Below are 25946 nucleotides of genomic sequence, written 5' to 3'. Positions count from 1 at the left end.
TCGTCGAATCGAATGGATGATGAAAAGAATAATTAACTTAAGCCATTTGCATAAATATATGTAAAAAGAGTGGAACTGATTGGTGTATAAATAACCACATTACGGACTTAATGAAAAGCTATATTTATGTTTTGATAGTTTAAATACACTTTTAAAATGGTTTAGCCACATGAGGTATTCGAACCAGTTATAAAATGCCTAAATAAACGTTATGTTTGAAAAGTCAACATGAGGTATGCCCATAACCGTGTTATAGGGCAATTGGAAACTCGTCAAATTTGATGAGGCTTTTGATCCAAAATTTTTAATAATGGCAGCAACTCTGGTTGCTCGTCAGACCATGTTTCATAGTTCGAACCAACAAAGACGCGCTCTAATGTTTCTTGGTATAAAGCTGTATCTAAGATTTCAATAGATTAGGCCTTCACAAACGGTCCTAATCAAGTATACAAATGTGACAGTCGAGATATGTTTGTGTTAATTGAAATAGAGTCGGACCACCACATATAGCGCCTATTCAGGTTTCTAAGCCGCACTGCTCGGCATTGTGGCCAAAACAAATAGGAAAAAATTATTAATCGCGTTTAACGTCTTAACAACCGTTCGAACGGAATGGTTTCTGGGCATGGTAAAATTTCGTTTAACACCAACTTCAAACAATCCTATCAATCACATCACAAAAACCCGACAATTATGACGTAGTCGCTTTTTGCCACATTCTGGTACGAGTAGCACAATAAGTGCTTTAATGTCACGAACCACCATCCCACCTTAAATGGACATTAGAGAGAAAAAAAGGGCAATTTTCCTTTATGGACGGTTCTTTAAAACACTGATGCGATCTACCTGAGCGGTATACATAATACGGGCTACAACTTCCTACAACGTCATATAGAGTTAGTCTTCGGTAAATGCAGATTACCATCGTTTTACGATCACACGATTTCAATGCCAATGATTTCTATATGGCTCACATCGACTAGTGAACATATTCCTCTAAGAGGATGTTGCCGTATATCAGACAGGTCTTTTAAACAGCAGAGGTCATCGAGGTTGTCAATAATAAATAGCAGATTGCAAGCGGTTGAGTAAAGAATGCTGGCGATTCTGAAGGAGTTTTGAATATTTTTGCCTCTGCGACTATCAAAGGTGGTTACTTGGGATCATAATGTGATAATATAATTGTCGTTTGGCTTACAAGTGATAAAGTCTTTCACACGGGGGTAATGTCCTTAATGCATTAGAGCTTTTCTAAGATTTTAACGTCCCCGTTACGGAGCCGTGTTTGATGTTATAAGAAAATAAAGTGAACGGGCGAATGTCGTAATGCAAGAACTCGTGTAGGAATATGGAAAAGCCAAATGATAAGCTAAATCCACAGAAAGTATAGACGAGACACCTCAGTTTCCGGCCAAAGCTTTGCCTTCATTCTAGCTACATCAGGTTCTCGTTCTCTTCTTAAATGTGTTTCATACGTACCAGAGAGATTGTGCATTCTTCCTTTAATTTTCTGTGAGCGAAGACGTGAACCTCGTATTTGTTCTATTTTCAAACGAGCAGAAACCAAACGTGCTTTTAATTCCACAGAATTAATATGATCGTTAAATTCACCCTTCAAACTTCCATTAATTTGTTTAAAAATAATTCACACCCAACGGTTGATGTGAGCGCATTCGATCACGTGCGGGATTGCATTCACAGCTGCTGCATTGTCAAATATAATCATTTAAATAAATTTTACGACTTAGTTGAAGAACGTCTTAACAAGATGTTGCGAAGATTGAATAATAATAATGATAGTGATGTAGCTATAAAAACAGTAATGAATCTGCCCGACATACACCTCCCTGAGGCCGAAGTCCTTGCTCGTTCTAAAGGGTTACTTAAATTGCCCCGTAACCCCCAAATACGTTTCCGAGCTTGGCCCTATTGCAGCTATAGAAAAAAGCTCAAATCTTCGGCCACCACGGGAACGCACCATTACAAACTTTTTTTAATATCACGAACACCAGCAATTAAACCATTAAGGAACAAATTTAAGGCTGTTAACGAGCGATGCTTGCATCGTTACCAAAGAATCATTATCGTAAATGCGTAAAATTAAAAAAAAGTGCATATTTAATAAAAATTTACATGGGGCCTTTGTTGAGTAAGCGTAGATACCGCTTTGCTACCTATACTGCAACTAGAGGTCCACTCCGGACATATAAAAGGAAATTAAACACTAACGAACACCCATATAAATTAATTGCTAACACAAAAACCGAAATAAAAAAAAAACAAGTTCACTTAGGTGCAATGACCAAGCATCAATCGGTTCCCTCAAATCTACCCACTGGAATGATGACGTGTCTCATATGAAAAAAATTGTCATTCCTAAGCGATTGTGAAGAAAAATTTCAATGTTTCACTAATTTTAAACTCTCGCTTCTTATGCATTTTACCTTACCGTTCATTTTCGTCATTTCTACTCTTCTTTTCTGGGTTCTGAAAACTGTGACAGATTTGTAACCGAAATGTTAACATAGATGTTCGTCGGGATCCTTAGTAAAGTGCAAATACTGTCCAACAACCCCTAGTTGGGTGTAACGTGTTTTTCAAAAATAAAATAAAACACGGGATTCTTGACAATGGCGAATGTGATCTAAGTGGAACAACAGCGAGAGCACTCGTCCGGTTTTCTAACTGGCACCAAGTGGAGGGTGAATGTTATTTTGATTTAGTTACAATCGCAAACAGTAAGCAATTCATCTACTCCTACTAACCCCTACTAGCGTGTGAGACGTTATTGCCAAAAAAAAAAAGAAAAAAGAAAGAACTATCCGCCTCAAACGTATAGATCGTATTAATTGCCTCATTGTTCCATCAATGACCACAGAGGCAGCTGCAATTCATTCACAGCCGAGTCCCAAATCAAATCGAAACTTCACGAACAGCAATACGAAGAATAAGCTTCAAAGAAGTCGTTATTAAACGAAATCGCTTGATATTTTGACGAGCAACTCTGCGTGGAACGAATTCAAGACGATGACGAGCACCGGTGCTGGTAGAGCATACGCAATGAGGTTGGCAGCATGTTCCCACGGTGACCGACCATACCCGTGATGTCATACGACCAAAGTGGTTCCATTCACAAGCTGTGAAAGTTGCAAATCTGATTCCGAAGATTTTGCAGGTTGGAGCACCATCGCGTTAGAACTTACTTTTCGATGTATATTAACGTTGTTTGGACCATGTAAAGGGCCATTTGATCCGAATGCGTTTGATTAATACTAGTTGCGTCAGCTTCGAACTTTTAATTGGGAACCTATAATACACCAAGTTATTGGACAAATAATGGGTCCTTAATGGGCAAATTAAAGAGGCAAATAAGAGCACATCGGGCCCCAAGTGGAGCTATAATTTCCGATATGCGGAATGTTTGATCTGACCAAAAACGGCAGCTTGCCTTCTGAGCCAAAAGAAAATAGAACGTTTTATTAGATTATAATGCAAACTAATTTATTCCAAAACCGGACCGCAACTTCCGACCGAGATTGTATAGCGATAGAGTCTTAACGACACTACTAAATCGCTTCAGGACGACCGTAACACGCACTTAGCTCGGTAGTTAGACCTTTGTATCCAACGTTTAACTAAAATGAACTACATATCTTTTCTGCTATTTTTATCTAGTTCATTTCCATCTAGGCTTTACAAGAAGATGCATGATTTCACGGGGCAGTTTAACTTGGTTAATGATCAACATTATTTTAGACCAGAGAATGTCTATTCTTTAGTAAAGGACAGTTTATTTGTTACGGGCTACTGCAGACCGCTACTGTAAATAGATACTTTTATATACTTTATCTTGAACTGGTAAAAACTCGGCGAAGACTCAAGTAAATCAGGAAACTTCGTCTTCCGCTGTAGCAGTACTACTTTCATTTTGAATTGCAAGTTGATGCTACAGGGAAAACTAAAGAGAGGCGACGTTAAAATAGGAAGATAGTGCGGTGACAAAGAGCTCCTCGAATTTTAATCGTCCAAAGAGGGATTGTAATAACGCGTTATGGAAAATTGAGAATTTTACTTGTAAGTTATTTTGATGGAACATATAGGACGATCTTGTCCAAGCTCACTTTCAGTTTCACTCCTCACAATAACGGGTGATCATTAAAAAAAAAACCGCATCAGGCGGTGAACCTTAAACGTAGGACGTTGATTGAGCCTTTTTGCTGTTTACCATCACACATCTGACAAATAAATAATGGGTGATAAATTAATCCACGACATGCTTTTCATACTTTAACGCCTACTTGAGGTTTGTTTTAATGATCGCCCCTACACCGTTTTCTCGAAAACTTTTTTCACTTTTTTCTCGCACTCTTTTTTCCTGCACACATGTACAGGGTGTTCCATATACGTACCGACAAACTTTCAGGGGATGTAGACCTACCAGCAAACATTGAGAGCGATTAAAGTTTGAAGAAGAAGAAGAAGAAGAAGAGTATTACTTTGCGATGGGGCGTATTTCACACGTGCCTGTCTTCAATGTTTTCCCAAAGAAAATTAAATTAGTTTTTCCTAAAGAAAAAAAAAATTGCACGTGGAAACGTATGCCGTTTTGTTTGTTTGGTAGGCACAAGAAAGAAAAATCACTTTCGATCTTCAAAACGGTTAGCTGAGCAGCAAAACGCTAGCGGGCTTTTTTATTAAGAATTGACGGAATATTAGAAACACATATTCCTATTCAAAAAAGCCAGTGACGTACTATTCTTGCCGTTAAAAACATCCCATTAAGTGGCCGCACGGACGCCACTGACGTAGGCGAAATGTTTTGTTTGCCCCCGAACCGGCACCCTCATTTCGCCACAGCGCGTCTTTAGCTCCGTGTGCTCGCCTAAAACCGTTTTTGAAATGTAAAGAAAAATAAATGAAAACACTCTGTATCTTCGAAGCGATTTCGAACCTAACTTCACCCGATCTACATATTTGTTTTTACGAGTTCTACATCCCCGAAAGTTTGTCGGCATATTCCTGAAACGCCCTGTGTATCTAACAAAGTTGACAACGTAACACCTAACTTTTCGGACAACGCTGGCGTCGGTCACGAGTCCGCCCCTATTTGGGCCTTACTATGACGCAGATATGAATTTTTCTTCGTTCCAATAATTCCCGCCAAATGTTCGAAGAACAATTGAATGTCAAATTAATCTTCAGGTCAGGCCCTTGTGAGTGGTCGAAAGAAGGATAAAATGCTTGTAGAACGTGAAACTTGTTAAAATACTAGAGATTCTGCTATGAATGCGTTGTGGCAAAGTTCTTCAGTGATTTAGCTACGTAAAAATCATGAGTAAGGAATCAATTCCGGTTGTTCGGGTTACTTCAAGTTATAGATTAGTAAACATCTCGTTCAGTTTGGTCCAAGTTGAACATCGCGTTCCTAACATGTCTAGATAGAGATCAAACGTCTAGATCTAATAAGCGTATTTCTGTTTCACTTCATTTGTAGTACCTATTTTCTTTCGATTCTGAGTGCTTTTAGCATATCGAGAACCGGGACATGATAATAAACACTTAAAACAAGACCACGAACGTATCTAAATCTGCCCAAACCCAGTTTCGCCTTTGCGATAGGTGTAACGCTCTGTATGAGATGCGTGATGGATGTTTGTCAGAATTCATCCTTGGCATACGGAAAATTCCTACAATTAAAAAAAAAAAAAATTTAATAGCATTTAGCTGAAAATAAATTTTGTGTCCCTAGGTGTCAAGTTTATTAATGTCTTGGTAAACCCAGTAAAAAAAGACTCTGGTCAGAACCCAAAGTCCACTCTAAGGTGGACGAAATTAATGAGACTTTTGGTTAGTTCAAGTTAATTTGGGTTACGTTGTTCAGGTTCTCGTTGGCACGGTCGCAGTAGGATTACAATGCTGTTTCTTGCTTTCTACGCAAATCATCATGAATCCTGTAGGCAGCTCGACGATAGGAGTTAGGCATTCCAAATTTGTTTAGGTTCTAAAGGCATCGAACTCTAATTGAAACTGGCACTACGTCTACAAAGCTCATTCGCAGGATACTGGAGGTACTAATTTTGATGTGCAGATGATCGAGTCGAACATTGTCGATGCAGCAAGATTTACTAGCTTACAACGTGTGGATACAAGAGAGGAGCGCCATGGACATTGATGCTTCGAATGTGTAAAAAAAAGATTACCGTGTAAAAGACGGATACGATAAAACGAAGTTGAAAACTGAGCTACCAGCTACGGTTACTCTAGAACTTTCAGAATGTCGCGAGCACAGCCTGTGCGGAGGTTCGAACGTCAACAGCTACAATAACGACTGAAGAACGACTTAAATCGATGCTGGAAATCATCCATACATTAAACAGTCTTAATCGATTCGTTATCTAAGAAATAGGACATAAACGGACCTGGTGTTCCTAGATATTTGGTTTTCACGTGTGCAGATATACCGAGTTTATCAATCACAGACAGAATTACTCCATTAGGTCAACCATCAAGACCATCTTATACGGACCATCTTAAGCATCGAATTGCCGAAGAATAATATCCGTCTTTTGTCAGGTCTCTCAGGGTTCATCTCTTTCTCCTCGTAACAGTACTCTGAACTGTACACCAACGAGCCCTACATTAAAAAAAAAATTAATAATAATTGGATAATCCCACAGTCTCCTCTCTGCCGACTTCATCTACATGTTAAGGAAATAATACTACGTGTTGTTAATGATAAAATTCATAATATTCTCATTAAAGGCTATGAGCATCCTGGGCTATTAGAGCAACTATGTATATCGGTAGGTTGTTGCCATTCCATCTTGACTTTATTACAAGATCTTTCTTCAATATCTTCTATAAATTTATTGAAAACAACACGAAAAAGTTGCCTAACAAGCGGATTATAAATGCAGATTATGGTCGCAGTATCAATGAGGCTGCTAAGAATCATATGCAAAAAACCTGATTACGGGAATATGTAGGGCAAAAAATTGAGATCGTTTATGAGGTACCGTTAATACCTATTTGTTTATATGTCCAAGTTGATCAACAAAGCGTTAAGTAGATGAGAACGTTATTTGAAAAATAATTACCCTGATATTAATGTCACTTTACTCTAGAAAGCAAATAAGAAGAGTCGGTACGGGGCCAGATTCAATTTGTGATTCTTCCGAGATTTATAATGGAAACACAGTCGTAACTAAAGAACTCAGAATGACCCTGTTTTATTACAGCACCTTTTATCTCCGTTTTGCGGCTTAACATTGAGTAAAACCTAAATTGCCGGCACGAAAACCACAACCAAGTTAAGCTTTTCAGAATATAATCCGAATTGCGATTGAATATTTCTGCATGGTAATTTTCGCTACTCACTGAATTCCTTTAAATCCTGTAACAAATTGCTGTGCATCACGGTACCATGTAAGTATTCAATAATTTAAATTGCTCACGCCTGGCTTCTGAGAGAGTCCGCTCTATTTCCTTCGCCTATTGCGAAAGTTTCATCAACCAAATCGTTGGGATCTGAAACTGGACATGGACTAACGCGACGGTTCATTAAAGCCAGATCTGATAATAACGAAAAAAGAACCATGAAAACACCAACTTTAATTAAAACGTTTTTCTGGGTAGTGGCTTCAACCGTGAAATTTGACAAAAAACAAGAGGCGTTTTAACCAGTTTGAAGATATTGTAGGATGCCATCGGAACGCTCCTTCTATTCTTCCCCGACGTTTTTTCCTGGTATTGTTTAACAGTAACTGAAAGACGGATCTTCGTCCATAAATTGAATAAAAGGAGCTGAGTAGTCGTCAGTAATGACGTGACAGTTTATGTTTTATAATAGCACTTTTTTATATTTCACAAAAGCCGGAGGCAACGGGGACCAATAAGACTCCAAGGAGGTCAAATAGTCCGGAACCGTTCGGTCTGCTAATTATTCCCCTGCTCGACCATCAAGTTCAAGACTATAGTGTTCATATTCACATTTTTCCCATTCTTAATTAAAACCTAATTAAAAGAACAAGGCAGGCATCAGGTCTCATACTCAGGCACTGTACCATAGCACAGTAGTAATCACAAAAGCACAGGTATTACGGATTAGGTCCGGTTATAGTTAGTGAAGAATTTAAAGGGTCCACTCGTTTATTTTCTTCATTAACAGTTTATTGGTATGGGATTTTTTGTGTGGGGCCAGGTCGGCTTATTTCCTTTAAAAATAAATTGAACCTGAAACTATGGCTCCCGTCAGTAATTAAAATACTGTTTCAACTGCTAATTGTCGTAAAACGGTATTGTTTCGCAAATAAAATAAAAAGTCAGTGGCATAGTAATGGTAAAACGTTAATCGTCCATCCTTAATGAGACCAGCGTGTTTGGGAAATTCTTCAGATTAACCTGGACCGTACGAGATTTCGTAATTATGGGCTATGGTCAAGATGCACTAATGAGATTTCTTATATTAAGCCCAATATTAAACCCAAAATATAATAAAAACTAATAACGTAAAACCGGTTTGTATTAATTCTATTTTTTAGTGAGATTTCTCTTTTATTGACATTTAACACTACTTTAAAGCTGCCGAATTAGCATGACGTAAGCGACTTATATATAGGACTGAGACTTAAATCAATGTGACAGATTAAAAAAGCTCTTGGTGTGAAACAGCGGTGCTAAACGACCAATAGTATCAGTGAATAATACTATATATAAAAACCGCACCATTCCAAAGTGAGGATTTTTCGAGTTGTATCTCCAAAACTACAGCAGACGCATGCGTTCTGCAATTTAACCTATTGACCCCTGCGTTATTTACCTCGTCATTCCCGTCTTTTAATACCTATAACGTCTCTTGTTTTTTGTTACTTAAACTCTTCTAAAAGGCTTAATCGTCTTGTACGTATTCAGTTGCAACATGTTTTCGGTGAAAAACCCTCACACAGATTCTGGCCCCAGAAGGAAACCAGTGCAAATGAAGAAATCCTAACTGAAGCTTGCTTGACTTGGTTTGTTCGTCGGGAAAAAGGTTGTTTCTTCACATGGATATTCAAGTTAACTCACTAATTAGTAGTTAATAATTTGAGTTCCCCATGTAAGTGTCTTGAATGTAAATTACATGCAACACTAAACATTCTCGAAAAAACTTTACCGCTTCAATGGGAAGCTTTATCCAGGCTCCATCTATATCCGGGTTAACTTTTATTTTCTTTTGGTGAATTTGGCAAATTTAGATTTCACAGTTTAGGTTAATTGGGGTCAAATCATGCAGTATTTTAATTTAAAAAAAATTCCCTTTCACCCTTATCGTGACTCTGTAAGTTTATTTTACTCTTAGAATAGTACTATTGATATTCTACTACTAATTGCACAAGTAGTTTCTCGTTTAGTCGACTCTCGCCAGTTGATATGTGTTTATAGGAGTAATGAAGCTCTCACTATTAAATTTTTTTGTTAACGGGTCTTCAAAAAAGAACAATGAAGCTCACACACCTGTACACCACAATACCCCTTTTTGTTGTCGTCCAAGAAAGTGGATTGTTCAAATTCGAGTTGTCTTACGCCCTGAAATCCTGAGTCTTCCAAACAAAACTGTTTTAACTGATTCAAAAATAGTCACGAAGTCCTATGCCATAGCACCTGGACTATCTCTGTCGGATCTACCTAGTTCGAATCTCGATCAAATCCTACTGTTGAGTAAAAAATCTAGAAATGTGCTCATTTATATGTATTAACAGACCCCCATACGTACAAAAATGATATGAATTTGGTACTAGTTCTGTGTGTGTGTTTGTGTAACGACCTAATTTGGAATCTACTGGAAAGATTTGAAATGCATTCTGAACGATTTTGAACAGACACTGAACTTCCGTTATCAAATCGAAAAGGTGATTAAGTGGTTGAATTGATTCAATATGCCTTCACCCAAGCACAGCAATTAAACCTGAAGTAATCTGAGATATTCCGAACATGAACGTCACAGGTTAAACTCGAACTACCATAAACTGTCTTAACCCAAATTGATATAAATTGTCTTAAAGTATTTTGAGCTAACCTAACTGCCAATAAGCTCTCAAGCTCTTCAACGTGAATGAATCCGCAATACTTTTCCTAAAACCGAACTTCAGTTATGCCGAACCAAGCAGAGCGATTATTCTGTTGGTCAATTGTGTACGTCTGATCTATACATGGCGTTCCACCGGAAACCGTCATTAAACGTTTCGGATAAAATATAAATAGCATAGTTACGAAAGCTTAGTGGTTTAGAAAAACTCGTAGGGCGACCTCAACTAAAATATTTTCAATGACGTAACACTTCCGATTGCACAGCAAGTCGATACTTGCCTGCTCATTTGAAATGGAACATAAACGACGACAACATATTAACTTATGAAATTAAATTGCTCAAAGAGTATGCAACATTTTTAGGTAATTAGCTGTGCATATAGGATTTTTTGGCACAGTTCTGTAGTATATTTAAAAAATAGTAGAATTCTATTTACAATTTTTAAATGTTGATCATTCTCGGATGTCCAGGTTGGCACTGTTTTTATGGACGCTCTGTAGCGCCTATTAGACGAAGCTCGGCGGCACGCTAAAATATGAATCTTCTACACTGTTGCGGCAAAAAAAGGATTACAACGTACCATTCTGTTTGTCAACAACTTGCAATTCTGCAGACATCTGCATGTGCCAATTTCGCCATTCAATTGCACATGTCTTGAAAACTATTGATTCTAAGATAGATAACATATTAATAAGTTTACATTAAAATCGAACGTAGAATCCAAAAGTGCAATAATGTATAGTGTTCCATTTAAAGTTAGGAGACGAGTACCGACTTCCGGCACGAGCGGAAGTGTGACGCCACTGGAAATATTTTAGATGAGGTCACCCGAACGCTTTTACCAAACCAGCAAACTTTCGTAATTTGGCTATGCACAGTTGTGGGACACCCTGTATTATATTTACATATTTAAAAAAATTATTTATACCTGTACACCGGAGAACATTGATGGAAAGAAATGGGAATGCAGTGGTACTTGGATAAGCACCTGTTACTAAGAGACTCGCTGGGAATCTTTGCTCTCCCCTTCGTACAGCCATGCTGTTTCGCAACATCGGGAAAAACCAGATGCTTATAACGTCGAGAAATCGGTTTGTTGGAACAGCTGCTCGGTACCGTTCTGAGACTGGCACTTTCAAGTTTTGTAAGTCTGTGAAGCCTGAAACTCACGATCAGAAGCAAGTTGGCACTAATCCCATCGCGATCCTTCTTTTTCGTCTTGATATGGACGATTTTGTTCTTCTTATATGCCAAAACTTAGTAATGCATGTTTGAACAGTGTGCCTTCAATTAAACCAAGCGCCCAATTAGTCCAATTAACGTCTATTAAACAAACCTGTCACCAGTGCGTTTTACCACCGAAAACTGTGTTGTAATAAAGAAATTACCCACCAATTAAACGATTGTCTTTTACAGCATTACTCACGACTCGGGCAGATGGAATTGGACTTCGGTCCAAAATTTGAAAAAAAAAAAAGGAGCTTTTGGCGTCTGGAGGTGCATCCTCTCACGATCCACTTCACAGCGACGATAATTAAACCAAACTCATTTTGGGAAACACCCCAAATTAGTATTTATTAATTACTCGTATCAAACATGTGGCCCCCGAAACAGGTTACTCATTACCCCAATTTGTTTTTGGATCGTTGCCAAAATTCAATGAACACCGTGGCAGACCCTTATAAGACGTCAATTTATTGGGTGATTCTTGCCCTTGCCATATAATGAAACCGGAATATAGTTCACTCGGCCAGAGTACCAATTTGGGCAAGGCAGGTTCGCTGAGCTGATGAAAACGTACGTTGAAGATGAACTGTGCAATGAAAAAATCATGGTGCAAACGAAATTAACAGACTAGAACAAATAATTTAAAATATATGTATATTGATATGGTGAATTCTGTTATATCCGTGAAAGAGTATTATTATTTATCGGGAAGCCAGTGGTGATTATCTTGGATAAATGAAATAACCTATTAAAGCAACTTAAAGGAAAACAAGAAAAATAGGCGGTTGTAATTAAAGTGTCATAGTAAAGTAAGGTTTTAATGAAATTACTGAAGCTGCACAACAGGAAATATGCGAGTGTATCCAATGATGCTCACTAGACACGAACCAAAGAGAAGCATTTAAATATTACACATGACTATGTATGTTACAGTAAATTTATACATATAGTATTTTCTTCAGATTTTAATAAGCAATATCTGATTTTGTGAGAACTAATCTAATAATGGCAATCACCAAGCAAATACGAAGAAGTAGCTAATTAATGAAACGGCACCTAGTGAATAATGCCATCCTTAATATGATTCTTAATTCCGGCTGTCATTTTTTTTTTATAAATGTACTTAAGTTCAGTAAAAATAAACTTGTCATGCTTCTAAAGTTAACGAACGCACGATTTTACCTTGGCGAGTCATCTCCGAGAAGTCTGTATGATACCCACGTGAGTTGCTCAGATATGAATAAGTATCATTTATTGTGTATTTCTCTGATGTAACGTGATGTAAGGCAATTACGTGATGATCTGGTTTAGAAAAAGGAACATTGTCGGGTCTGTGCTGGAATGCCAGATGGGGTCGTGTGTCTTTTGAAAAAGGGGCGACGGACCATTGGCAGTAATTAATTAAGATTTCAATGAGAGTAACTTGGTTTCGTTAGAAACGTATCGCTCCGATGAAGAACGAAGCTGTTGGGAACAGCTACGGAACGGGTAGTTTTATGTAATAGATGGAAATGTGACAAGAGTAAAAAAGGTTTTCCGAACGGGCTTGAAAATTTCTTTTTTAGGTTTACTATGCAATCAAAGAAATGAGAAGACCATATTGTGAACCATTCTTAGTCGCGGTCCCATTCGTTAACTGGGCATCAAATGAAGGTACTTTTATTATGTAACCAGCACTGTCCCGTGTTTCATAGGTATCCTTAGAACAATCGAATCCCAATGTCACCTCAGTATCTATTTTTCGTATTCACCCAATAGACGTATACATTGTAGCACCAAAGTTTTGCATCTTAAATTATCTATTTATTAACTAAAACGTGTGTCCTTTGTCAGTACCCCCTCCTTTCCTTGTCTCTACCAATTTGTGTTCATTGTCTGAGACAAAGTTCCGCCAAGTCTTTCAAAGGTCACAACTTAAACTTATCTTTTCCACAATCCTTCCTTGTATACAGAGTGTCTCGTAAATCAATGAGATCCTTTGAGGTGAGGATTAATGAACTAAGCCGATTTAACTAAACTTGCCTTAGTCCAAAAGTCAGTAATGCAGGGTCTTTTGCAGTGAATCTGCACGCATCATCAGCTTCATATGATTTTTTCTCGGAAATCGTTTCTTCTAGCGACTTCAATGGGGTGTATCTTTTTTAATGAAAGAAAAGATTTATCTAATCCAAAATTACACACACCGTGGCACAAAAAAGTTTCGGCAGTTTAAACGAGTCCTAATTGCCGCCCGTGGCGCCCCCTAGAAGGTACAGCGAAACCGTCGATGAATTTGAATTTATCACCTCAAGAAATTCCCGAATACAAAATTTCGCGAAATTAGTTCGGAGTAGTGAAGACGTATTAAAACAAATGTCATTTATTTTTTCACTTTTTACACGCTGTATCTCGGTTATTATCAATTTTTGGACTGAGGCAAGTTTACTCAAATCGAGTTATTTTGAGTTGGCCTATCCACCCTTCGAGGGATATCGGTGACTCACGGGACACCCTATATATGAGCATATGAAATTACCGAAATTTTGAACGAACAAATGCTTTTGCAGTATGCATCCTTTTAGATCCTGAAATACTTCTCACCCCGGAATTTGAAAGAAGAAGTTTTTAGAAGATATTTCCGATAAAAATTTGTAAATTCTTTGGACTCTCCCGTGTCCGTACATGCGCAGTTATTATTCATGAAATAAGCCGTTAAGATCCTTCAATGATAAAAAAAAAATTGAAAAATGCGGAAAAAAGATTTCAGAAATTATTACTCATCAGACGAAAATACAGGGCGATTGAACGATATTTGTCTATATGCGATAGTGCTTCGTTCTTGCAGGCACTTTGAGCAGGGCGAATCGTAATGAAGACTGGCAGAATGAGTCATATGTAGCAAGGTCACAATATTTTTCGCAGTACCACACACTTGTAGTATATTGTAGTAGTGTAATATTCTTCAATATGAAAAGCTACAAGGCGTTACGGAACGTGCTTATATGGCAAAAACATATGTGTGAACGTTGAACCGAGGTACGTCGAGTAACTTTTCCCGATATTGCCCCGGACGTATTTCGCATTCGCATTCCGCGTTACCACATGACGAAAGTGAACTAAAATATTTTTCTGCGATTTTCGCCCAACTATTAGGGGGGTCGCGTCTTTAATGTATTCACCGTGGTGAAATGCAAATTTTATGACATTATCAGAAGTTCACATTCCTCGTACACTGCAGGTGATCATGTCCTTATAAGCAATCTTCAGGAATGTTTCTGAAATTGCATTAATTGTCGGTAAATTGTAAATGAACCCGAGACGAAAAATTACGAAAATCTCCCTCATTTCTCCCCACAATCTTGGCAACTATCGTGGCAGCACCACCTGCTGGTTTACAAGCGAGCGACACTAAAATATCCACCTTTCACTGTGGTCATCGTGGTCATAGTGACTCGTGATAAATGTGCATCACCTCGCTGCAGTATAGCACGTATATAACAATTAATTTCTTCCAAATTGCAAAAATTTAACTCGCAATTTTAACTTAAACGTCGAATAAAAAACAGTTTTAATTTATTATTTTATTCGTCCCTAAGCGAATACCTGTTTCGGTGGTTAATAGTTATTAATGCTTTTCTGGTTTGGCGAGCGAATACGAAAGAAGGGAAAAAGGATAACTTACGGGCCTACGGGATTAACCATTCGAGCATATGGCTGCGACATTAAATATGTGCAAGAGGAATTGGCTTAATATGAGCATTGATCATTTGCTGTTTTAAATTTACGGCATAACTTTGCGCATAGTTGTGACATCGGATATGTATGCCTACCCCTAGATGAAATTAATTTAAATATCTTAACTCGAATTGATTTATTGGTCATAAATCAAGTAGCGCTAAGGTACGTTCCCGTTTCTCTAACCTGGTGGTTTCTGCATCGCGAAAACGAACCCCTCTTCAATGAACAATTGTCGCTCACGGCACTCCTCAAAACTCTGCAAGGTAAGACCCGTAAATGACGGTGGTCAATGTGATCCCGTTGCACACCAATTCTTCGGAACAGTTTCCAAAGCCCCAGTGCGCGGGGTTCAAGCAACCGGAAGTGGGATCAACGACATGTTTGCAGAAACGCGGACTAAAAAATTTACGATGAAAACTTTTTAGATTGAAATCTTATGGCAGTCAGTACTCAAGCTGACACCCATGCAATGTCATCGTCGTCACTGTCGATTTAAGGAAATTCATAGTCAAAGAGTTCTCTTCAGCTCGCATTCTCTTCTCCTGCGCGCCCTCGTTAAAGTAGAAGAATCGTTTTGAATTTACTCGGGGACTCATTGCCGTTTATTTTTTTGGGGCAGTTTCAGAGGGGGAGCAAGAACTGCAAGATCGTTTTTAGTTGGTTGCTGTCTGTGTGGACGCAGCTGCAACTGTTTACATTTCCGAAGCGAGCTGCACATTTTCATACGAGGCACAGCGAGTTTCTAGCGTATCCAGTTTTTATTCACGTGAAAAGGGCACTTTCTTTAAAAACTCGTGCCGATCTTGCCGCGCGGGCGACACCAAGCGAAAATCAACCGAACTGTCAAAAATATAAGCAAAAGCGCGGATGGTTTTTTCAAAAATATTCTTTGTAGAAACGGGATTCGCGATATTTGAACCAAACCGCAAGACTGGACCTCGACGTCCGATCGTCGCGATTGGGAAAAGCCGAAATCAAAAGTGTGAAAATTCAAGATGGCGCCTGTAAAAAAAACAAACTGTATGGTGGTTGCAGGAGACTTAAATACCAATTTCGCACAGGCGATTGCCGCGTTCTAAAAGAGGAAAAATAAGAATGATTAAGCGGCAATTATTTAAAATATTTAAATTATATACATCATCGATGAATGCGCTGAGGGAAAAATTATCTTCGAAAATTTCAGTTCTTCCTAATACCTCCGAAACATATCGGGACGTTTGAAATTTCAAAACTGCACACTGACGAACTCCAAATTTGCCCGCGCGCGCAAGTCGCCGCGGGCAATTTTCACATCATCTCTGTTTCGGAAGCGTCATTCAAAATTTGAATCTGAAGTGTACTCACCGTCCATCTAAAAGTAAACGGCAACACCAATCGTCCCCTCTCAGGATCAGCCAGAGTGAAAGTGTCGCGTCCCAGAGCCTGACTAGAGGTGTTCCCAAAGGAGCACGAACCGGTACTCGTGACGTTGCTTTGGTACTCCTTCAGACATAGCCGGAAGAAAGTCTGGCATGGCGTAGAGCAGCGGCTGGTTATCGGCGAGCGTTGTCCGTCCCCGCAACATTGACCGGTGGAGAGTTCGCTACGAGGATTGGCCATTTCCAGTACTTGAAGCTCGAAGATGCCGGAGCCATGAGAGCACTGAAATCAAAGAGGAAAATCAATGGACGAATTATGTCGCGACTGCAGACGAACCACCCCTAACTACAAAATTCTAATAAACGAGGTCATTTCGTCGTGCCCCCCCCCCCCCCCCCCAAAGTTGATGGTCATCGCATTTTGACCCGGTTCTTAATTAAATCTTAAATTTTTAACTGGGCTCTTTCCCAGAAATTTGGTTTAATGGCTGTTAAATGTGGTTAAAGGTGCATGTAGTGGTTTTTCAACTCGCTGCATTCTTTCTAAAGCATGTGGTTTTATCTTGACGATTATTATCGTCAAGTCCGTTCACCAAGGTGTTCGATGCGGCTGCCTGTGTGAATTATTGCCGCAGTCGCTTATTTCCATTAGATTTTAAGAAATGTGTGTTTCGTTTCCAATATTTGCATAATCTTAATATAGACACACTGCGAAACGTTCGAAATCCAGTATTATCTAACACCCTCTTCCGTTTCAACGCGACGACATGACGGATGATACGCATTCCCACGCGTCTGTGTTGATAAGCCCATTCGGGCCTTGTTACCTTTGTGGTTTCACAGTTTACGATAATAATTTCATACCAAAGTATATTCAGTTTGTTGCCTTAAGAGCATGTTTATTTATTGCTCAGATTTAATTATGACTCATTACGAAACCATTAACGAGAGGCAAGTTGGAAAGAGTGTGCTGAGGTGATAGTAAAATTAGATGTTATGCGAGTTGCTTCCTGCGTAACAGACTTTCTGAGCCTCGTACGAGATTTATTCGAAGACGTAAATAAGACATTACTTTTGCCCAGAACGTCTCTAAGGAATACTGGAATGGGAGGCGTAAGGTGAGGGCCGTTACGTAATGAGAGACCTTCGTTGGAGGAGAAGAACGTTGCCCACAGTTTTGTCTGCACAGCGACTGGAAACAAGGCAAATCCTCGTTGGTGTTTTGTGTTCGCGTTGGGACTATTACAAACTTCTTTGAATGTCTTCGCGTTGTCGCCTCTTCCATGGGAACAATCTTTATGTCGCAATAACTAATACCCTTGAGAAATTCGCCACTACAGTGAACGCAAAACGTGATAAAACTCTTAACAACAATTCGCTCTTGCCGCCGTGTGTTTCGAGCAAAATTCGGGCCGACACGAAAATCATGTTCCAAAATTGAACAATAGCAACCAAATTAAAAATGTAGGTGATGTACATTACAGGACGTCTAATTGTATGATAATTGACGTGGAACTGGCAATTAAACCACCTTATAATTTACAAGTTGGGAGTAAACAGTTTTCTTAATGAATCTGTAATTTAGGACGCCAGCCTTAAATGTAGCGCTTAAGAATTAATTATTTATTAGATCAGGGGGAGGGCAACAAGGCGTAAGAGCGTAAGTGGAGGTGGTAAATTGTAGCAAAAATTCAGTTTTTTAGCATTGTACAACATTGTTGTAACCAAAGATTACGCAATAAATAATGTTAGTTAAGAATAAGTTAGCAAAAAACCTAACACTTCCAAAAACTCCATAGTGTCCGAACATTAATGCGAGTCGCTGTACATACATTTCATATAAACTTGCAAAATAAACTTTTTCCTTCGAATCGTGTAAATAAATTGTTTTCGTGTCGCCTTCAGCATTTTCATAACAAGGAACAGAAAGACCACATATTCACTGGCCCATTATAAAACAAATAATATATGCAATATGCAAAGTGTTCCGTATACAGAGCGCAAATTTAAAAGGTCATTTTATGAGTAAAAAAAAGGAAAAAAGTTATTGTAAACATATCGTTAAAAAACTGATAACTTTTTTATGGCGATTTAATTCAAATTTTCGCCGTTTAAATAGGAGAAGAGCACCCAGTGGATTCTGGCAATTTTCACACTTATGTAAATTAATGTTAATTCCGGAAAACATCAATGGATATAAATATTAAGTTTTTATATTCGTGCATTTCTTACTGAGAAACAAATACCATTTATTTAAATCTGGAACTCTGAGCAATTACTTCCACTACCTACTCATGGACTAGGAAACTGCTCCTTCCAAAATCCTTGAGGCTCCACACTGAAATGTGGAGGCACGCCATCGCGCACACGCCACTTGGGCCAACAACTCTATTCGATAATGGTAAATTACTCTATATTGAAATGGAATATTGACTGTAAATATTTATTCGATTTAATGCGTTTTGAGCCCCGTCACGAAATAGGAGTCCTGTCGAAAACGGCCAGTTTTTCGAAATTTTGACAGGAACGAAGAAAAGTGCATAGTTCAATGTGCTATGAAAGTAGTAGAACGTGATTGTAAGTTAAATAAAATCATAAAATTTTGAAGCTCCTAAACCACCTCCTATCGCCACCGACTTCATGTTTCGACGAAGATGTCGATCGACATAAAAAAAAAAAACTTCTGTTCTTTGATATATTTTTTTGTTACCTGGATTCGTTCGTTGCGTTTAAAAAGCAAATGCCGCATCTCTGAACTAACCTAAAATAAGCTAAAAAGGGAAAAGAAACCGAATTAACTCCTTAAAATCTATACAAATAGGTTCAGAAAAGTTGCCACCAACTAGGACACATGAGTCTGACCCACTTCTAAACCGCCGCCGAAGCATTTCGCAAACACCAGGGTCGCTTTTAGGCACCCCGCATTTCGGATCTGAAGTGCCTCCACACATCACAGGAACAGAGTGAATGGACAATGGACAGCACAGATTACGTGCAGAGGACCTCAAAACAAGTCGATTTTTCGTATGGATTTTTTTTTAAACACGTGCAGTTACGCAGCTTTTCAACTCGAAAAGTTTTTTTTTTTTAAGTCGAAAAAACTCTGTATTTCAACAACGCTTACGTAGCTTACGTATGCCCAACGCAGAATACCAAATCTTGGCATGTGCGCATCTTTATTGGCACCTTCAGCTCGTCGAAACACGGCATAACTGTCAGCTCAAGAAGGGATGGGCTTGGCGGTGGGTCGACTTTGAAGTTTTATGATTGTTTCAACCCCAAGTGGATTCACAATTACGTCCGATCAATACTAGAGCAACTTCAACGTTAGTCTCTCTGTCGTTTTTGTTGATTTCGTGAACGTAATAGATCATCCTTCCAATGCCCATCTTCGGCAGTTTGCAATCCTCAAATATCGTTTCCGCCATAACGTTTCGTTGCCATTGGGGCTTTCTACCATTGCTTGGTAGTTTCTTACGTTCGATGATTAGGTCTTAAGTCTGGGTTTATGATGTTGACAAACTGCGCTGCTTTGCATAAATCTGTACTTTAAAGCTGCATTTCTCGTTTCCTCGTTTGTAATTTCTGCGCCTAAATATTTACACAAGTCAAATTATCTAAATAAACATGTGAAAATTCCTTGCGCCCGTTATCAACTGCGGAGTGTCAGATTTTATAGAGTCAGGTTATACCGCTAGGAGATTAATCTCTGTAGCTGAGAAATTTGTGGTGCCGTACTTCTGCAGATCTTCCGCTTCCACCGTTAACGTTATGCGCGTCCAAAAGGCTTCGTTTAACTTCATTTTTCTTTGGTGAACGTGTGAAAAATTAAACGCTACAACACCTGCTTAATAAGCTCGGTCCTGGTACGTCGCAATAAATTTTTTTTGCACAGTTTCTTAGGCAACAATTACCGATGCGAAATGCGGCAGCAGCGGCAAAAACTGCAACAATGATCCTTCTAATCATCGTCAGTGAAAACAAATACGTATTGCATAATCATGCAAAAGCCCCATCCGATACCGTGAACTGACGGTGCCAATTGCGGCGTGGTTTCTCGCTCGCTTGCGTTATCTCATAAAATGCGACAAGGGGGGAAAAAAGGGAATATATTAAGTTTAATTAAATCTAATATTGAATAAACTACTCGCATTCCATTACGGCTTTTTGTCGTGCGAGCCTCTCGGCCATAAAGCATCTAGTTTTCTTTTGTATGTGAAAATTCACCTCAAAACCAATTAAACGCGACCTTTTATAGCACTGACAAGACTCGGTAGGTGCACTTACGAATCTTAATTGTGCATGAAGTGTATCTGCCTCTCCAAAAATGGATCTTTTCCCAAGGAGTTTTTCAATCCAGCATAACAATAATTGCATAAATATGGTGTGGGAAGGGTCATATTTCTCCAGAAGCGTTTCTTCCACCTGCAGAAAAACAACGTGTGCTTCCGGCAATGATCATCTGATTGCATTAGAGGCGGAGTAATTGAATTCTTTGTAAGCTCTATCGCGGATGTCGCGAGCTGATTAATACCTTGGACAAGAGGAATCGATACACATAAGGCCGTTTAATTCGTTTTATCAAAATGGCATTACGCGTCGGTATACCCGTCCGAGAGCAGCGTATGAAAGGCCTTAAATAAGAATTAGGAGTCAACGTAACGGAGGGATTTAAATTAATTTTCGGAGAGCTTATAAATAGGATTGATTGAGGTACGGAGTGTGTTTTACTCAAAGGAACTTTGAAGCTTGTAGTGCTGACAGTTAAATCGGTAAAGGAAGAATATGTCCGGGTTTCGGATGGCAATTAACCTGAATCGTGATAAGGCAATGAAAGAAAATGCACCGAAGAGAAGGAAATGCAAAGAATACTAACAGGACCTAAAGCGCTGCGAATCTCTTGGCATGAAGTTACGTCTAATCGAGGAAATAGGCATCGACCGCGACCTCACGGGTTTTTCATCTCTGTTAACCTACTCAATCAAATGGACGTCAAATGTGATATGACGCGTCACGGTCAGTACTTATTCTACGGACTGCACCACTATTTTTCTGCATGATTTACACATTTTTCCTCAACACGAATTGCACACTCACTCCCTACACGTTCGCCTTTGGGCCACTGTGTAGACCGCATTCAATCTTCTCAAGGCAAGATAAGAACATTTTTTCAATTTTCTGCACACGCCTTACAATGTTTCCTTCCAGCCTATTCCCCGCTAATTAGATAACATCAGCAGTAGCAATTATTAACAGTAATTAGCATTTAAACAACATATTAATATCAGTTATACATGATATTACGAAACGCGTCATGTAACGTGCCATTCTTGAGGCGGTTCGACACACTGAAAACGGCCTTAATGGATCAAAAAACGACTGATTTTCTTATTAAATGGGCAGTTAAATTTAATGCGATCGCTAAAAAAGTGGGTTTCCTTTATTGACGTATCGATGATATCTCAAAGTAAGGTGCAGCATGTTTACGCGAAACTGTTAATGTAATGACCCAAGTTTATCCCCCCCAAGTTTGTTTTATGGCGCTCCATTGGCAATTTAACGTCAAATAATTGCAGCGGCGGGTTCTGGGTTATTCGATTAATTTGCATTCTGTAAATGTCCAACGAACTTTAGTGCTCAAACCTGAGACGATCCCTGTTGGTCCCGAAGGGACAAGAAAGGCAAATAGACCGGTAACAATTCCATTTTGAACAAAAACATCATCAGTGTTTTAAAAACGAAATCCTCTCGGGTCTAAAAGCATACGAGGTCACTTGTGCGGTTTTAATATTTATTTAAATTCCAGTTTGTGTACCACGGCGAAGTTCAAATACAGCTGTACCAGAGCCGTTCTTGGTTGCGTGATGTCGACCCAAGGCGTACATCGAAAAACAAGGTACTAAAATCACTGGCCTGTCGTTTCTTCAAGCCAGTCCGTATAGCGTAAAAAAGACCAAAAACGAAGGTATTCTTCGTGCTAGACTGTATCAGGAGAGTCTTCAACATGTATCGCAATGGTCTTAGAAGAAAGCTGATTAAAGAAGAATAAACGGTGGGGAATGTAACAAATTAAGAATTGTTTTGAGAAAGCGGTGGAAAGAACTCAGAAACCGAAGGGGAAGATGATGAGATGGTTCTATAAATGGAGAGTGACACCAAATACGAACGAAAACCTACTTCTGCTCCAAAATCGCCGAATTAAAGCAGAATTTCCAACATTAATGGCGAACCGTCACGAAATGAAATTAAAAAAAAAAAAACGTCGATGTAACATTCTTAGAAGGAGCAACCGACCAGAAACTGAATTTTATTTAACAATTATTAACCGAAGAAAACATTTTCGACCTCTGACGTATAAATATAAAGGGATAGGTGTAAAAGCTGTAGCACAAATACATATATACAAATCCATCTGCAGATCATTGTTGAATTATGGATAGATATTGAGGGCAAGTGAAATAGAAAAAATCAACAAGAAACAGGAACAGGACAGAGAAGCATCAGAACAAAGTGCATCAAGACGAATTACAAAGATAAGATGCCTCGACATGCCCGGCAACTTAATGCACAATCAACGGCAAGAATTCACGCAAGAAATCATACATGACAAGAATAATAATCTAAAGGCAAACATCACAACTGGTCGCTTTGAAAACACTTTTATATTTTTATAAAATATATACAGTGCGGCAATTTGAAAACTTTGGATTGCTCATAAATCTGAAGATTTAATTTTTTTAGGACGTTTAAAAACCGTTTTGGCAAGATGGAGGATAAATCAGTTTAATAGTGGTTACGAGATTTTGCATGCACCCCTGGGGGGTAGCTACCCCAACTCTAAAATTTTAAATTGAAAAATCTATCGTGCGGCACTTCATTTTAAAGATGGTTACAAACTGCGTATATAAATCCTAGTTTCGATAAAAAAATTTCATATTTTGACAATTTAGGGCACACAAAAATATCACATTTAAAAAATATTCAAAAAAACTCTCCAAAATGCGCACTATTTTTTTTTCTAAACAAAAAAATAGTCGGAACTCAACTTGTCTGATTCTTTTCAAATGTTTTAGGGAGAATAAATGGACGTACTTCGGTAATTCGACGCTGTAAATCTTGCAGATGGACCGAATTAGTTTTGCAAACGACTGACTTGACGTGACTTAAAAAAAAATTAAACGGTGTCGGATCCGGTGGTCGCAGTGGCCAATCTATTGCTCCCCTATAAATAACAATAGTAAGGTTCCATTTGAAATTTCAAGTTTTGACCATTTTTTGATGTTCGAGCTGGCTTTATATTTGCGGACACCTTGTAAAAAGGAAAACTTGATACCGTGCTAAAATACGGACCTTCTTTTATATTGTGATAAAAGAGAGTTGCCGAATACCTTTCCGTTTGTTAACAACTTGCAGTTCGGCAAACATCTGTAACTGTCACTTTCAACATTCAATTGCGCATATCTTGAAAATACTGATTCTAAGATTGCCGACGTGTTAACGAACTTGTATTAAAATTGAACATAGAATCCAACAATGGAATGGTATATATGGTGTTCCATTAAAAATGAAAAAAAAAAAACGTTTTTTGCTGTATCTTTTTTGACAGACCCAGTATAAATACAAATATTTTTTAGATGCACCTCGTAAAGTCGTACATATACAACTGTAAAAATAGTTTTCAAAAAAAGTATAAATAAGGCCGTAATCGTCCGACGCGCGCTTAGTGGACATCCCTGTACAAAGTAGGAGAGTAGTAAAAATAAATATAAAAACGAATAAATAAAATGAAAATGTTCGGCAACGTTCTCCAAGCTTCCTTTATTAAAGTTCGTAACAAATTGTGGCTAATCCAGGATATCACTCCCATTCGAGTTCATGCCTTTTCATGTCTGTGTTAATAAACGAAATAACCGAGTAATACTATTAATAGCCAACGTTTCCCGGCCATCATGCAACCTTGACCGTGGTTCCTTTTTATAAAATCACCAACTAATTGCGTCCTCAATTCCACAAGATAAAATTGTAGAATAATGACCTCTTTAGCCAAACGGGAAATCGTGGGACATTCATCTATCAAAATAGTAAAGGAAATCGTTATTACTGCTATAAATTATTAATCATTGTATGGCATGTAGCTAACAGAACGCACACAAGATCCGATTTGGTTCATTCAGAAAACCGACAAAATAAAACCGCAGTTCTGTATAGCCAACACCTGAAGGTTTTTTTACGGTTTAGGTCATGTTGGATCATGATGACATTTCCTACAACAAGCCTGGAAACCTGACACCGATGTAGTACGCAACGTGATCTATAACCGGTATCATGTGACCGAAATCAATCCTACCCTTTTGTTAGGATCTTTGTGTTTGTTGCAGGTCAGTTAATGCGAAACTATAAGGATCGATTTATTCAGGATATTCAGACGTTCGAATAATCAAAAACGGGACAAACCAGGAGATTCGAAAACGCTACACGCGTTGTGATCACAATATAACACACACACACGCTATAATAGCAACAATGGACAAAAACTATACGCTCATTGATGGCTTGAGAAATGACATGAATAATGTGGGTATTAATCCATCGGGAGTAAAACAATGGAGCCTAGAGATTCGACGTGGCTGATAACATCGCGATCTTCCTTATTTTGTTTAAGAAAGACCGTCGAACAGAGTAAATAGTTTAATTTGTATGTCCAGCATGGTTGTGCTCCGGAAACGCTGAAACAATGCCCAGATCTCTTAGAGCAACGCGAAGAATTGTTTGTCTTTGAAACTTTCTACATTGTTGGTCTTGTTCATTACCAAGATGACAGACTCGCGATAATGATGAATTTTGCATTGTTTCAGGCATTTTTGCATCGCCTAAAACTGATGGATTTTCGTCATAAATAAACAGCACAAATATATCTCAGACTGAAGAAGCGGAAATCGCTGGTAATCATCATGTATTCCCAGCAAGAATCTTCGATGCAGGTATTATCCCCATACCATTAATTAACTGACCTCTTTGTTATATTTACCTTTGCGGAGTTTATCTTATCATTAATTTTAGTATCAATTAAAACAGACAGTATTAATGCGAAACGATGCAATTTATACTTTGTACAACCACTACAAAAGCCTTTATAGAGATAACTTGATTAAACCATTCAAAAGGTTATCCAGCTCCATTTGTCCTCAGTAATAAATGATTTCAGCTTTAGAAGCTTAGTACTCCCAGGTCAGTAACAAGTAATAAATTGCTACTTTATCTATCGATGTATTCGTACCGGTCAAGTTCGCACACACCATGTTATTTCTCACACTCTTTTTATTTCAGCCAATTACATAGCCGGGATATTTAATAACACACCTATTATCTTAGATTTCACGAGAAGAGACTCAATAGGTTTTTGCTCCCATCATGTTGCAAAATTTCCTTTAAACTGGTTTTCAGGAGCCAGAACAGAAATTGAACGTTTCTAAGGAGTCAGTACAACAAAGACGACGACAAGAGAATTTTCTAGTTATTCATCTGATTTGTTACAAAGATACTTGAGGCTCCCTATTTATGTCGTTACCGATTTGATT

At 38.5% G+C, this 25946-nt stretch overlaps 2 protein-coding genes across 4 annotated transcripts in view; one reads left to right on the top strand and one right to left on the bottom strand.

Moving 5' to 3' along the window:
* LOC136346677 (GPI ethanolamine phosphate transferase 1-like) overlaps positions 1 to 25946 on the top strand; it is a 225072-nt gene that overhangs the window by 117082 nt on the left and 82044 nt on the right. The window lies entirely within an intron of this gene.
* The window catches only part of Ser (Serrate), a 239402-nt gene that overhangs the window by 150806 nt on the left and 62650 nt on the right, over positions 1 to 25946 (bottom strand). For all 3 annotated transcript variants that reach the window (XM_066296002.1, XM_066296000.1, XM_066296001.1), the window contains exon 2: positions 16355 to 16651. In XM_066296002.1, coding sequence (XP_066152099.1) covers positions 16355 to 16651 — 297 coding nt within the window. The remainder of the gene's footprint in view (positions 1 to 16354; positions 16652 to 25946) is intronic.

The sequence above is a fragment of the Euwallacea fornicatus genome, chromosome 24 (assembly GCF_040115645.1).
Source record: "Euwallacea fornicatus isolate EFF26 chromosome 24, ASM4011564v1, whole genome shotgun sequence".
NCBI lineage: Eukaryota > Metazoa > Arthropoda > Insecta > Coleoptera > Curculionidae > Euwallacea > Euwallacea fornicatus.
Note: the sequence above shows the minus strand (reverse complement) of the source record. Positions and strands in the feature narration are given on the sequence as shown.